Source organism: Gossypium raimondii, chromosome 13 (assembly GCF_025698545.1).
Source record: "Gossypium raimondii isolate GPD5lz chromosome 13, ASM2569854v1, whole genome shotgun sequence".
Lineage (NCBI taxonomy): Eukaryota > Viridiplantae > Streptophyta > Magnoliopsida > Malvales > Malvaceae > Gossypium > Gossypium raimondii.
In genome coordinates, this window is record NC_068577.1 from 56193901 (window position 1) to 56209968 (window position 16068).

The 16068-nt window shown below is 31.0% G+C and overlaps 1 protein-coding gene across 3 annotated transcripts; it reads right to left on the reverse strand.

Annotated features, from left to right (window-relative positions):
• Positions 1 to 542: 542 nt before the first annotated feature.
• LOC105781765 (probable 2-oxoglutarate-dependent dioxygenase AOP1) lies at positions 543 to 15037 on the reverse strand. 3 transcript variants are annotated; one of them, XM_052625898.1, is made up of 3 exons: positions 14572 to 15037; positions 1366 to 1684; positions 543 to 1030 (listed from the first exon to the last, which is right to left on the reverse strand). In XM_052625898.1, the coding sequence occupies exons 1-3, from the start codon at positions 14946 to 14948 to the stop codon at positions 758 to 760; spliced, it is 969 nt and encodes a 322-aa protein (XP_052481858.1). In that variant the 5' UTR covers positions 14949 to 15037; the 3' UTR covers positions 543 to 757. The 3 variants fall into 3 exon arrangements, with proteins under 3 accessions (XP_052481858.1, XP_012461742.1, XP_012461739.2); XM_012606288.2 differs by lacking the exon at positions 14572 to 15037 and adding an exon at positions 1803 to 2273; XM_012606285.2 differs by lacking the exons at positions 543 to 1030; positions 1366 to 1684 and adding exons at positions 13312 to 13799; positions 14135 to 14453 and having other exon boundaries at positions 14572 to 15028.
• Between the last annotated feature and the right edge of the window lie 1031 nt (positions 15038 to 16068).

Genomic DNA, 16068 nt, shown 5'->3' on the forward strand with positions numbered 1-16068 from the left:
TTGTCATATTTAATTATTTAAAAACAAATAACCCTTAAAATTAAAAAATATATATTTAAAAAAATACGCTAAACAATAAAAAGTATAGTAAAAATTTTAGAAAATTGTCATGTCAACTTAATTGTCAAAGTCAAGGGACTAAATGTTATATCCACCGGCCTTTATCATAAATGTAGCTTTCAACCATTATATATTGTTATTGACAAATAAGCTAAAATTTGGATTTACTTGAAACATCTTAATCGAATTATTTAAATGAAACAGCAATAAGAAGACAATGAAGTTTGTGCACAAGCAAAATTGTTTTCTTCTGATTTAAACTTAGCCTCTCACCTAGAAAAAATTTTAACAATTTTTATAATTCTGGTTTAACTTTTAATTCACGTGTGATGTTTTAATCTGTAATAAATTATGATAACAATTTTTCACACTTTTAATTGAGGTAAAAAAGATCAGTGTAATTTATGGCTACTAATTAGCTCTCAAATTTGAACTTCAATGCGTGCATGGCTTCAAATCCTCAAGTTCAATGAGTAGACGTCTTATTGAATCCATGAACTGCCATCTTATTGAATTCATACACCAACATTACTCAACACAATAGATTTAGTAACCTACAATTACATGATTATAACAAACTATAACATGCTAATACATTACGAGAATGCAAATCCCAAACATGGGATTCAATTTATTATTTGTAACATTAATTTAAAACCGAAATCCAGCTTTTACTTGTGAATATGATCATATGTTCTTAATTGGAAATCGGTGGTGAGAGAGCAGCAAAGGCGTCGATCTGCTGGTTGGAGTTGAACCTCTTTGCTAAGTCCGAAGCAGTAAAAAAGAAGTACTCCATGAAATCAAAGTCTTTGTAAAGTTGAGGATGTTGGTCATCTATAAGCTCTTTGGGTGTCTTGATTATGGTACCCTTGTTTGGAACGGCAAAAGCTGCTATAGAATATCGATCTTTATCTCCACTCATCATCACTCTGTGCATCCCCGATTTCAATCTCCCATTACTCCAAGCCTTCAATTTCAAAACTCAACATCAATAAGTATTTATGATAATTATTCACTTTCAACATCAATAATCTAATCTCACTATATCTATAACCCAATATCTTATGTCAACATCGGTAAGTATTTTATGGTAACTCTTAAATTAAACTTTTGTAATCTAATAAATATAGATTGAGAAGAAATGTTGTCCAAAGTTTGACCAGGACTTAATTGAACTCAAGGCTCAGAGACAGTGACAGGGGACAAGGAATTGCCCCCTCCACCCCCTCCCCACTTAATTCTAACTTTTATATTTTTTATTCTATTCACATAGGCCATGCACGTAAAATTTTGAATAAATACCTTGAAAGGGTCTCCAACCATAAATACAAAGGAAGAAGGAGATAAATTAGACAACCTCAACCATTGGCCGTCCTTGACCTCAATTTCCAGTCCTGAAATTTTATCCTCGCAAATGAGTGTGCTAATTGGTTTATCTGTATGAGGAAAGAGTCCACTCTCAAACTTCCCCGATGGAGGGGCCATGTATTTCACCATCCGTATTAGCGTTGTGTAGCACATCTTCAGTGATTCCTCCCCTAATCCATAACTATCAATTATCATTAGCCAGATTAACTTGTTTAGCTCTTCCATTTGTGTCGCCAGAGTGTGTACAATGTCACTGGAATAAAATATCAAAATACAAAGTCAATAATTTGAACTCGCTCAACTCGAACCAGAAATGAGATACCAAATCAACCCAACCTGCAGAATTAAAAATGTAAAAGAATTTTTCTTACCAAAAGTGTGGGTAACCATCAGGCCACATAAGTTGAGCAAAGCTTTTAATAGAATCATAGTTGGAGGCATCTCCAACTCCGAAGCCTTCATACAACAAAGAAATCTGAGGGCATGATCCAACCCAACCATGGAAAGGCATGGGACTAACGTTCTTCTGTTTCCTCTCTACTGGGACTTCAACCAGTTCTTTAATCAACCTAAAAACCTCTTCTCGAACTTCCGTTGATATCTTTTCGTATACCACCTCAAAAGAGCCGAAAGTCTCGCAAGCCTCACGAACCCTCTTGCACAAACGATTCCACCCATCAGTACCTCGCTTCAAATCCGATGAACGGAACTCAATGACTGGGTACTCAATTTCAGCGTTGACACCCATGTTCTAGAATTTTTTGTTATATGCTCTATATATGGAAATGTTCCCTTAAACTAAATCAGCTTGTAAACTAACTTTGTTTCTCTCTAGGTAGGGAATTACGTCTATTTATAGGCTTAGGGTAGAAATCCACTGGCTCTTTCCTATGCCCCTTCCCATGCTCCGCCTGTTCACTTTTCATTTAAGAAGTTTGTAATGTTATTAAATTAAAAGGGAAAAAATATTTATTTTTTAAGAAAATGAAGTGAACAAAATGAATTTGATTGTTTTTAGTGAAAAATAAGTATTTTAATAATAAACAATTTTTTTTACTGGTAAGATTACATGGAGTTTTTGATAAGAATGACAATAAATAATTAGTATTGGCTCAAACAGAGTTTGACTCGCACAAATTCATATTTAAAATTTAATTATAAAATTATATAAATGTTAATATTAAATTATATTATTAATTTGTCATTTTTTAACAGTAAATTGATTCATTTGAACCGGGTGGGCCGGACTTGAAGTTTTTTTTTTTAAATCATGTTGTTGCGGACTTGACTTGACTCTTGAATACCTTTAATTTTATAGTAACGATGCCAACGTGTTGTGTTCTAAGTCACTTTGCCTACTTGTTATATTTATTATGCAATTTATATATAAAAAATAGTATATTAAAAATGTTAATTGTTTGGTCTAATATTTTAGATTTAATAGAAAAATCAATTTATCAAAACTCTAAGTATGGAACAATCTTCAACTATTTCTATTTTTATGTTGTATAAAATTAAAATATTATGATCAATTAAATTAAATTGTTTTAATTTATTATTAAAATTTTATTCTCTTTTCAATTTTAAATTTGAAAAATGAAATAAGAAAAAACACTATTTTTTATAAAGGAAATACAACTTATCCTTATTTTATTAAGGGGCACAGATGGGCAGGGGATTTTCATCCCGGAATTACGTCTATTTATAGGGGTAGAAATGCCACCTTTTCCCTTTTCACTTAAGAAAGGTGTAATGTCATTAAAGGAAAAGAAATTATTTTATAAAATGAAGAGAACAAAAATAAATTTTATTGTTTTTAGTGGAAAAAAGTATTTTTAATAACAAATAAATTTTTTATTGGTAAAATTACCTTAAGCTTTTGGTAAGAATGACAATGTATAGTGCAAGGTCAGATGTTTGATTTTCTTTTTGTGAATTTAGATATTACAAATTCAAATGATATTCAAATTTGAATATTCTAATTATTTTATGCAATATTTCAAGTGGATGTAAATTTTAACCCTCGAATATCCACTATTAAAATATACTTTTGTGAATAATTTATTTAGATAAGATATCCATCATCTAAATCGCCTTATTTTTACGGATGTTCAATTTTAGATATCTAAGTCCCATTATCCACTTTACCTTTTTATTTATAAACGCATATATTTAACCGATTTTAATATTCGTGGATAATTTAATAAGATTTTATTCAAATAGAAATACTCAAATTTAACGTGGATAATAAATATTTTAGATTTTAAAGCATATATTAAAATAAAAATAATTAGTGTATAATTTTCTCCAATTTTTGTAAAATTTATTTTATAATCTATAAATTTTCTTTAAAATCCGAGTAATTTATTATCCACATTAAATATGTGTATTTCTATCCAAAACTAAATTTATTAAATCACCCATCGAATATCCAAATCAGCTAAATATATGCATTTAGTAAGTAAAATTAAAATAAAATAAAAAAGTTTAAAATCACAAGTCATGTTGCAACCCAAATTTTCTATTTTTCATTTTAATTTATATTGTTGACACCATTTTTTTGATGAAAACGGGGTCGACTTGGGTTTTGAAAAATGAAAATAAAAGTGGGAGTCGCCACCAATCTTTTTTGATGAGGTGTGATCGGGTCACCTCGCAAAAGTGGTTGTTTTTAATAAACAATTTAATTTTATTAAAACAACAAGTTTGGTCCACGAAATTCAGAAAAACAGGTTCGGGAGTCGGTTACGTATGAGGAAGGATTAGCACCCTCGTAACGCCCAAAAATTGGTACCAAGTTGATTAGTTAATGTCTTAATGTCGAAGATTGAAAACTTTAAAGAAATTTAAAATACGATCCTTAAAAATCTCAAATGACATGGATTATAAGTCAAGAGGATATTTGGCTATTTGGTTGGACGAGAAATCGAAACCCAGCACATTAGGGCACGTTCCTCGAATTTCTAAACGCAAAACATTGCCTTATTTTGAAATTTTTAAAAGGATACTTAGCTATTTGGTTGAGCGAGGAAAATCGAAACCCAGCACATTAGGGCACGTTTTCTCGAATTTTCAAACGCTAAATATTGCCTCATTTAGAAAAATTTTCCTTTTTGAAGTATGGTGTTAATATGCATAATGGAATAATAAATATGATAATGTGAACAAAAATAATATGAGCAAAAACGAATAATAATAATAATAAATCATGTATATACCATAACAAATAAATAAATAAATAATAAACTAAAACATAAAATGGACGTATGAATAAATACATAAATGAACATAAAAAACAATAAAGGAAAATAGATGAAAATTATAAAATACAGACATGTGTATGTACATATAAGGAACTATATATGTATATACATAAAATTATGAAAATATGAATATATATATATAAAATTATAAGATATAAAAATATAAGTATTTACATGTATATGTATATAGATTATAAAATGCAAAAATATGTAAAATAAGTATGTACATTATAAAGATGTATGTATGCGCGTAAATTTATAAAAATGTGAAAATATATGTATATGTGTATTTTAGAATTATTAAATAAAAAATATATATATGAATATGTATACATATATTCGTGAGAAAAAGAGTACATAGATATACGTATATAAATATGTATATATAAAAGTATTCACGTATATATCAAATAAATTATATATAAAATATATATAAGCACTTATATAATACTAATGATAATATAATAGGACACATATATTTAAAATTACATAAGTATATATAAATGAACATATAATAATAATAACAATAACATTAATATTAATAATAATAATAATATTATTATTATTATTAAAAATAATGAACTGAATAATAAAAAATACTAAAAACGGTCTAAATCGAAATGAAAACAAAAATACAGGGCCAATTCGAAATAATAAAGAACAAAAAGGATTAAATTGCGACACGCGGAAAAAAAGAAGGACCAAAATAGTAAATAAGCCAAAGTCTCAAAACGCGGCGCTTCAGTGGACTAAAATGAAACAAAAATAAAACTGTGTGATTAAATCAAAATAAAAGAAAATAACGAAATAGGACCAAATTGTAATGCACTGCAAAATCAGAGGGACTGCGCACGCAAATATCCCCCTTTTAGAAAACACGCGATCCTCCCCTCGGGTCAGGTCACCGCGCGTGTCAAGGGGGTCTCAAAATGGCGCCGTTTTTAATTTGATATAAATATTAAAAATAAACAAAAAAAACAGTTTCAACACATTTTTTTAAAACAGAGAGAAGGCTCTCTCTCTCTCTCTCTCTCTCTCTCTCTCTCTCTCTCTCTCTCTCTCTCGGTTTCTCTTTGGCCGACCTTAATCGCCGCCGCCGTGACCCAAGACTGGCGAAGTACAAAACGGGCTCTTTAGCCTTCGCCGAAAGGCGTCTTTGAGAGCCGAGCTCTCTCGACCTGCGAGACCCAAGAAAAGAGGTCTTCAATCCCTCTTAGGGCCCGAATTGGATGCGGAGAAGAGGGCCTCTAACGGCGAGGTTGCGGCCGTCCGGTAAATCCCTTTTTCCCTTTTTTTTATTTGCTACTTTTGTTTATGTATATGTGTAAGAAAATAATCAACGAAAAAAAAAAAGAAAAGAAAATAGATCTATATCCGAAAGACCAAAGAATCACCTTGAATATCTCTTGCTTCTATTCTTTTTGAAGTGTTCTTACAAAAATCTCAGAAAAAAGCCCCCCAAAATTACATTTTTTCGGCTTTTATAGCCGAATCCTACTGTTTGTTTCTTTGCTTGCCTTTTTTTTTTCTTTGCAGGTGGCGGTGCAAGTGGATGGGCAGTGATGGACGCGGATGGGACGTCTGGCGACGGTGGCGGCAGGCCAAGGGTCAATAGGTGCAGCGCTTAGATGCGGCGCTAGGGTTTCTTTTCTGAAACCCTAGCTTGACTTTGGTGAAGTTGGGCCTATTGGGTTGTTGGGTCTGTTTGTAATTGGGCTGAGGGTTAATTGGGTAGTGGGCTGAGGGTTTGGGTTTAATTGTAAAAGGTTTTGGGTTTTGGGCTAGGCTAGGCTTAGTTGGGCCTCGGGGTTATAATGGGTATTTGGATTGGGTAGGCTAGGTGGGTAGTGGGCCCGGGCAAATTGGGCTTGTACATATATTATATAAGACATGAAGTATTCATTTAAACGTAGTGAATCCAACTTAATTTTTTTTAAAATCAAGTTATTTTTTATCCAATTTGACTCATAGATGTTTGTTTTTTTCACAAAAAAATAGAGTACTTAAACTAATTATAAAACCTAAATATCCCTTAATGGGGAGGCTTCGTATAAACATAAACAATAAAATCTGTGATGAGTAAGTTTAACCAATCTATTAGCATCCTGATTGTCTTCTTTGGGGATATGTCGAACATATTATTGTTCAAATCATATCAGCAACTGATGGATTCTCCTGATCAAGATAGAATTAGAGCTAATTGTTGTCCTCTCCTGAATAGCTTTTATTACCTCAAGATTATTAGTCTTAATTAAAACGCTATTAAAATCAGGATCACTTAAAAAGGTCAAGCCATTTAAGATTTCTCACAATTCGATATTAAAAATAGAACAATTCCCGAAAAATCTATAGGAGCCATTCAAGATTTCTCACAATTTGATATTAAATATGGAACAATTCCCGAAAAATTTACTGGAGCTCAAAATTCATTCTCCTTCACGATATAATAATGACAACGTATTGTCTTCTGACTTTGCCTAATTGATTGTATCATGTTGGTTTTCCTAACCATTTACAAAATTATAAAACAAATTGAATTACTGATTTTTTAATATTTCCGAAATTGATTTTTTCTAAACCAAATAATATAAATTATTTTAAAAGAAAAAACCCTGAAGCAAGGATATAAAAAAGGGTCACTAAAACCATTGGAAGACGCCTAAACAAGAAATTGAAAACAAAATTTCAACTATTGCATTGTTATTGACTAGTGGTCTAATAATAATAATAATAATAATAATAATAATAATATATTATTATTATTATTATTATTATTATTATTATTGTCGCCTTCGTCGATCGTCCACTTGTCTATTGTTTATTACATAACTTTAATACGTAATCTTTTGCAAATGATTCTGATGGAGACCCATAACTTACGTATATTTATAATATGCATGCAAATTGAGAGCTAACAAGTAACCATTAACTTACCTGATATATCAATCATTCAAATGGGAGAAAAAGGAAGACAACCTTACTTACAAGGTCAAAAGTAATATGTATTATATATTTGAAATGGGTTAAATAAGTTTAATTTTTTAATTTAAATTTATTTTTAGTTTTAATATTTTATCTACACTCTTTTAAAATTTAAACCAATTTTGAATAACTAAACCCAAATAAATCTACTTAAATCTAACTCTTATTTTTATTATACAATGCTTATTATATTTATGATGTAATTTATATATACAAAAATAAATATAAAAACTTAATCTATCAAAAAAGTTAGTTGTTTGCCCTAATATTTCAGATTTAATTGAAAATTAATTTGAAACAATCTTCAACTATTTCAATAAAAAATATTTTTATTGGTAAGATTACATGGAGCTTTTGATAGAAATGACAATGGATAGTGCACATTCAAATATTTGCTGACGTTTAACTTGCCAAAATTGAAAATTAAGATATTGAAAACAAAATCTAAAATATTGCATTATTATTGTCAAATTGTCCTTTTTTGGGGCCAATCCACCTCCCTCGTTTAAAGCATGTTATTATTATATTATCAGATTATAAATATTTGATTGAAATGGTTAATGTTATTGTATTCATATGAAAAGAAAACTCTAACATTTACATAAAATTAATACTTAATCTTTTACGATTTTTAAATAATTAGTAGAAATAACCTTGAAAAAAAAGTGATAGCCATTGAACTCCATGTGATGGTTAATTGTGTTCACCGTTCTAAGTGTGACTTGGGTTTGAGTCATGTTAGTCGTATTTGTTGTTCGGGCTTTTACCATATTATTGTAATTTACAAAAAAAAAAAGAAGAAGTGGTAGCCATTAATTCCGCTGATTCTGAATTCAGAGATTTAAATGCCAATGGGTTATATTGACTAGAATTGAATGGTTGTCCTACCAGATTGATGCATCGTCAGTATATAAGTAAATAATAATATGATATATTATCATAAATTAAACAAAAATATGGAGGATTTAGAAATAGATGCTAATAATTTTATTTAAACATAATTAAACATTAATAGTAACTATTATAATTAAATATTAATAACTTTTGAATTTAGTATCTTGGATATAAGGGTTTAGGGTTTAAGGTATTAGATTTAGGGTTTAGAGTTTTAGCATTTATTTATATTTAATCATTATTTGATGAAATTTAGATAAAGTTATTAGAATTTATTTATAAATCCTCCATTATTTTTTTTGTTGCATTTAATTATGATATGTCGTGTTATTATTTAACTAAATGTTATGTGGGACTTCGCATCGACAATGCATAAAATATTCTTCCATTTTAAAATTAGATAAACTGAATTAATTTTTATATTAAAATAAATATAATTGTTTGTGTATGTAATAAGTAAACGTATTAGAATTGCAATATTAGTAAATGTAAAATCAAAAGTGCTATTATATTAGAATTGCATCAAATTGAATTTTTATTTTGTATTGCATATTGAATCAAAATTTATGTGTAATTCTATAATTATTTGTCTATTTAATTATTTGTTTTTTCATATTATGAATTTTAATATTAAGATGTTGAAAAGAAAATTTCAAACATTGTATTATTATTAGGCTTAATATAACATTTGGTATATGAACTTGACACTTTTTTCCTAATTTAGTGCATTGACTTTTTTTTGGGTCCAATTTGGCACTTGAACTTGACACTCTTTCCTTATTTAGTACATGGACTTAACACTTTTCTTAATTTGGTACTAAATCTTTCTTGGGTCCAATTTGGTACTTGAACTTAATTCTTTTTTCCTAATTTAGTACCTAATTATCTTTTTTTTGTCCCATTTGATACCTAAACTTGTCAAATGTTATACAAATTACTCTAATATACTAACAACGTTATTTTTATGAGACAACAAAAATTATCAATGTATGATTGACATGTGGCAAAAACATGGCATTTCTTTTGGGTAAACTAAAAATGGTCACTAAACTTTTGAAATCAAATATTTTGGTCACTCTCTCGTTAGTTGTATTTTTTAGAATTTTGTAAATGTCGAGGATTAAATTTATTGAATTTTTAGATTTTGAACGAAATTAACAAATTTTGTAAACATTGTGGGCTAATTTTTTAATATTTTATATTTAGGATTAAATTGATAGAAGTCTAAATATTAGAGGGCTAAATTTGTTATTAGACCAATAAAAAAGCCCACATTGGCTTGTATTTGGGTATATTTGTTAACTATATATGTGTAAATGGCCTTATTATATATGGTGTTTGGTTGCCATGTGAATGTCTTGATTGTGAATTGGTATTTTGGATATCAAATAGTTGAGTTTTATAAGTGACATACATGTTAAGTTTTAGGCACAAAAATGCATATATATATATATGTTTGACCATTTAGGTAGATTTTGGAGACATATTTGGCATGTTTATAGATGGTCAATTGAGGTGCCTATGGGCATCATGTTTTTATGTATTAATATTACAAGTTTTAAGCTTGGTTTTGGTTGGTTTTGTATGCCTATTTATGTCATGGTTATATGCAAATTGTTGTGTTTTGGTTGGTACCAAATTGGGTAAGAAATATGGCTTACGGAATGGCTTATTTTTGTCCATACGGGCAAAGACAAGAGCGTGTGTCTCAGCTATGTGTGACACACGACCAAGTGACACCGCCATGTGTCCCCTGAAATTTCTATAGAAAACAAGTCAGTAGCTTCATACGGCCTAGCACACAGGCGTGTGGCTTGGTCGTGTGACACAAGTTAGTATACCCTCTAGTTTTTACACGGCCTAGCACATGGCCTGGCACACGGGCATGTGAGGTCATTTCGAAGGGTACATGGCTTAGCACATGGACGTGTGGTTTGGCCGTGTGACCCAAGTCAGTGAGTTACACATGTACAAACATGGGCTGGGACACATGGGCTGGGACACCGCCGTGTATCCCCATTTCGAATGCCCATACAGCCTGAGACACAGGTGTGTCTCTTGGCTGTGTGAGACACACAGCCTGGCCACACAGGCGTGTGTCCCCTGCACCTTTGAAAAATTTTCATGTTTTTCGAAAAATTTCTTGAGTACTCAGTTTAGTCCCGACTTATTTTTAATGTCTGTTTTGGGCCTCGAGGGCTCGTAATAAGGACTATATGATTGAGTTTGATTGGTTTCTATAATGATAATGAGATATGAAGTTGAAAGGTCTATTTGTTCGATTGTAAGTTAGGTAATGCTTAATAACCCTGTTCCAGTGTCGGATACAGGTTAGGGGTGTTATAGTGTGTATAGGCTTGGAGGAAAGATTGGATATACAGAGAGCCCGTACATTGAGACATGATAGGAGTCCAAAACCAAATATTATGGATGATCATTTGAAGATAGTGGAACCAGGAGGAGAGGGCGGGGAATTTAGGGCAAAAATAGACGTGGATTCATCAAATCAAAAAAGGAAAAAGAAAAAAAGGCAAGGTAGAAAAGTTCGTTCTATGCTTGAATTTCAATATTGTTTCCTTACGGTAATAGAGAAAAAGAAGAGAGATCGGGCATTGAAGAGAGAAAAGGGGAAAAGAATATCGGATAGAGAAGAGGCAGTAGTAAATGCATCACTTTATGATTCTGACATCAGCAATAGAAAGAAGTTGATTCTCGAGGAAGAAAAGAAATCTTGGGAAGTCAGAAAAAGGTTGGGATTTAGTATTAGAGGGGACGGCCATTAAGTAGTAGATGAAATAATAAGGTTGGAGGGGCTATAGAGTTGTAAAGCAGAGTGAGTTTCGGGGTTGGGCAGAACCAAAACAAACAATATTGAGCATTTGATTATAGATATTTGAGAAAGATAATTGAGAGTAGGGAAGTGGGTGAGACAGAAAGATCTTATGTGCAGATTATGTGTGACGTCCAAGCTTATGCAACTATTATTTAATAGGTATGGTTTTCGGATAACTTAGTTTGCCCATTCTGGTGGTGGCTTTTTGTTTCAAGATGACATTAAATTTTAGAATGTGATGTATATAATAATCAAGTTGATATGTGATTTAATAGTGATTTTGTGTGGTTATGGTTATTGTGGGGTGGTTTTAACTTGGGATGATAGAAGGGGCTGTGGAGAGTTGAGTGACTGAAGGTTTTTGTGTCACTTGCCAATGATTAAAATGGTGGTTTTGTTGCTTGGCTTTAGTTGAAGTGTGTTTGATGTGAAGTCAATTTTGAATTTGAGTTTACTGGTATAGTTGGAAATTAAGAGGATTGTGAGATAAATTTTTATTAAATTTGAACTGATTAGTTTTGGTAAAGGGGGTTTTTAATTTTTGAAAGTGTGCTACTTACTTTCTCTTCAGATTGTGGTTCTCAAGTCTAAGTCTAGTGGTGTTTTTGATGGGTAAGGTATCAATATTGTAATTGCGATTGATTGAATTGAATTGGTATCAAGGGAGTGCTGGAAAGTTCAATCTAGTGTAAGATATCATTGGCCTCTTGGGAAGCATGCTTGTGGTGCTCAAACTCATCATTCATCCTGTAAAAAGTTAGTGTGGGCTGATATCGATTTAGGAGTCAAGTTGGAAAGTGTGGTTGGCACGTAACGATAAAGTGTTCGTCAGAGCATCAACGACTATTGATATATTGTTGTTTCATGATAAAATGAGATCTTTGATGTAGGTAAGAAGGGTCATGAGGACATTCATTTTATGTGGCTCTTCATCAACTTCTTAATTTTTTTTCCCGTTTGAGGGTATTTTAGAATAATAAATGATTTCACTTGTCAATTTGAACCGGTGTTGTCTTAAGTTTTATATGTTTTTTTATTTTTTTTCTATTGTTTAATAAGTCTTCAATTTTAGAAGTTTTTGTATGTTCTTTTAGCACGTTTTTTAGTCTTTTTTATGCATGTAATCTTAGTTTTACAAGCGATTTTAGGGATGATTTTGTTGTCGTCCTCTCTAGTTTGGTGAATGCTCGACTCTTTTGTCGATTTTTGCTCGCCGCTTTAGACCATCCGGGACTGATCTCCTTATCGTATTAAGTGCTTGCAATCACTCCAGATATGTCATGCTTGAGTTGTGACAAAGCCAATTGTCAATGTGTTATAATGTTCTATTGATACTGAGGCTAAAGCCTCTGTTGTGTTGATGGAGCTTGTCCTTTACCATCTACGATGAGTGTTTACTATTTTTTTTCTCTCTGAATTGTATGGTTCCATTCATTGAATGAATTAATGAATTTACCTTTAAAAAATATAAGTTTTTTTAGATAAATAATATAAAAAATACTAAAAATTATCGAAATAACATGCGTTGTAAATTATTTATCAAAATAATACAAAAATAGGAGAAAAAAAAGGACTGGTGGAGACTCCCATTTTCGTTTTTTTTTTCAAAATAAAAAGTCGATCTCAAAAAGATTTCGACGGAGGTAACACGTGGACAAGTAGAGAAATAACACGTGTTGTCGTATTTAATTATTTTTAAAAAACCCTTAAAATTTTAAAAATATATATTTAAAAAATTATATATATAAATTAATGTTAAAAAATACGCTAAACAATAAACAGTACAGTAAAAATTTTAGAAAATTGAGGTAAAAAAGATCATTGTAATTTAAGGCTACTAATTAGCTCTCAAATTTGAACTTCAATGCGTGCATGGCTTCAAATCCTCAAGTTCAATGAGTAGGCGTCTTAATGAATCCATGAGCTGCCATCTTATTGAATTCATACACCAACATTACTCAACACAATAGATTTAGTAACCTACAGTTACATGATTATAACAAACTATAACATGCTAATACATTACGAGAATGCAAATCCCAAACATGGGATTCAATTTATTATTTGTAACATTAATTTAAAACTGAAATCGAGCTTTTACTTGTCGATATGATCATATGTTCTTAATTGGAAATCGGTGGTGACAGAGCAGCAAAGGCGTCGATCTGCTGGTTGGAGTTGAACCTCTTTGCTAGGTCCGAAGCAGTAAAAAAGAAGTACTCCATGAAATCAAAGTCTTTGTAAAGTTGAGGATGTTGGTCATCTATAAGCTCTTTGGGTGTCTTGATTATGGTACCCTTGTTTGGAACGGCAAAAGCTGCTATAGAATATCGATCTTTATCTCCACCCATCATCACTCTGTGCATCCCCGATTTCAATCTCCCATTACTCCAAGCCTTTAATTTCAAAAATCAACATCAGTAAGTATTTATGATAATTATTCACTTTCAACATCAATAATCTAATCTCACTATATCTATAACCCAATATCTTATGTCAACATCAGTAAGTATTTTATGGTAACTATTAAATTAAACTTTTGTAATCTAATAAATATAGATTGAGAAGAAATGTTGTCCAAAGTTTGACCAGGACTTAATTGAACTCAAGGCTCAGAGATAGTGCCAGGGGACAAGGAATTGCCCCCTCCACCCCCTCTCCACTTAATTCTAACTTTTATATTTTTTATTCTATTCACATAGGCCATGCACGTAAAATTTTGAATAAATACCTTGAAAGGGTCTCCAACCATAAATACAAAGGAAGAAGGAGATAAATTAGACAACCTCAACCATTTGTCGTCCTTGACCTCAATTTCCAACCCTGAAATTTTATCCTCGCAAATGAGTGTGCTAATTGGTTTATCTGTATGAGGAAAGAGTCCACTCTCAAACTTCCCCGATGGAGGGGCCATGTATTTCACCATCCGTATCAGCGTTTTGTAGCTCATCTTCAGTAATTCCTCCCCTAATCCATAACTATCAATTATCATTAGCCAGATTAACTTGTTTAGCTCTTCCATCTGTGTCGCCAGGGTGTATACAATGTCACTGAAATAAAATATCAAAATACAAAGTCAATAATTTGAACTCGCTTAACTCGAACCAGAAATGAGATACCAAATCAACCCAACCTGCAGAATTAAAAATGTAAAAGAATTTTTCTTACCAAAAGTGTGGGTAACCATCAGGCCACATAAGTTGAGCAAAGCTTTTAATAGAATCATAGTTGGAGGCATCTCCAACTCCGAAGCCTTCATACAACAAAGAAATCTGAGGGGACGATCCAACCCAACCATGGAAAGGCACGGGACTAACGTTCTTCTGTTTCCTCTCTACTGGGACTTCAACCAGTTCTTTAATCAACCTAAAAACCTCTTCTCGAACTTCCGTTGATATCTTTTCGTATACCACCTCAAAAGAGCCGAAAGTCTCGCAAGCCTCACGAACCCTCTTGCACAAACAATTCCACCCATCAGTACCTCGCTTCAAATCCGATGAACGGAACTCAATGACTGGGTACTCAATTTCAGCATTGACACCCATGTTCTAGAATTTTTTGTTATGCTCTATATATGGAAATGTTCCCTTAAACTAAATCAGCTTGTAAACTAACTTTGCTTCTCTCTAGGTAGGGAATTACGTCTATTTATAGGCTTAGGGTAGAAATCCACTGGCTCTTTCCTATGCCCCTTACCATGCTCCGCCTGTTCACTTTTCATTTAAGAAGCTTGTAATGTTATTAAATTAAAAGGGAAAAAATATTTATTTTTTAAGAAAATGAAGTGAAGAAAATGAATTTGATTGTTTTTAGTGAAAAATAAGTATTTTAATAATAAATAAATAAATATTTTTTACTGGTAAGATTACATGGAATTTTTGATAAGAATGACAATAAATAATTAGTATCGGCTCAAACAGAGTTGACTCACACAAACTCATATTTAAAATTTGATTGTAAAATTATAAAAATGTTAATATTAGATTATATTATTAATTTGTCATTTTTCAAAAGTAAATTGATTCACTTGAACCGAGTTGGCCGGACTTGAATTTTTTTTTTTAAATCATGTAGTTGCCGACTTGACTTGACTCTTGAATACCTTTAATTTTATAGTAACGATGCCAACGTGTTGTGTTCTAAGTCACTTTGCCCTACTTGTTATATTTATTATGCAATTTATATATAAAAAATAAATATAAAAATTAATATATTAAAAAAGTTAATTGTTTGGTCTAATATTTTAGATTTAATAGAAAAATCAATTTATCAAAACTCTAAGTATGGAACAATCTTCAACTATTTCTATTTTTATGTTGTATAAATTAAAAATATTATGATCAATTAAATTAATTTTTTTAATTTATTATTAAATTTTTATTCTCTTTTAATTTTAAATTTGAAAAGGAATTAAGAAAAACACTATTTTTATAAAGGAAAGACAACTTATCCTTATCTTATTAAGTGGCACAGATGGGCAAAGGATTTTCATCCTGGAATTACGTCTATTTATAGGTGTAGAAATGCCACCTTTTCCCTTTTCACTTAAGAAAGGTGTAATGTCATTAAAGGAAAAGAAATTATTTTATAAAATGAAGAGAACAAAAATAAATTTTATTGTTTTTAGTGGAAAAAAGTATTTTTAATAACAAATAAATTTTTTAT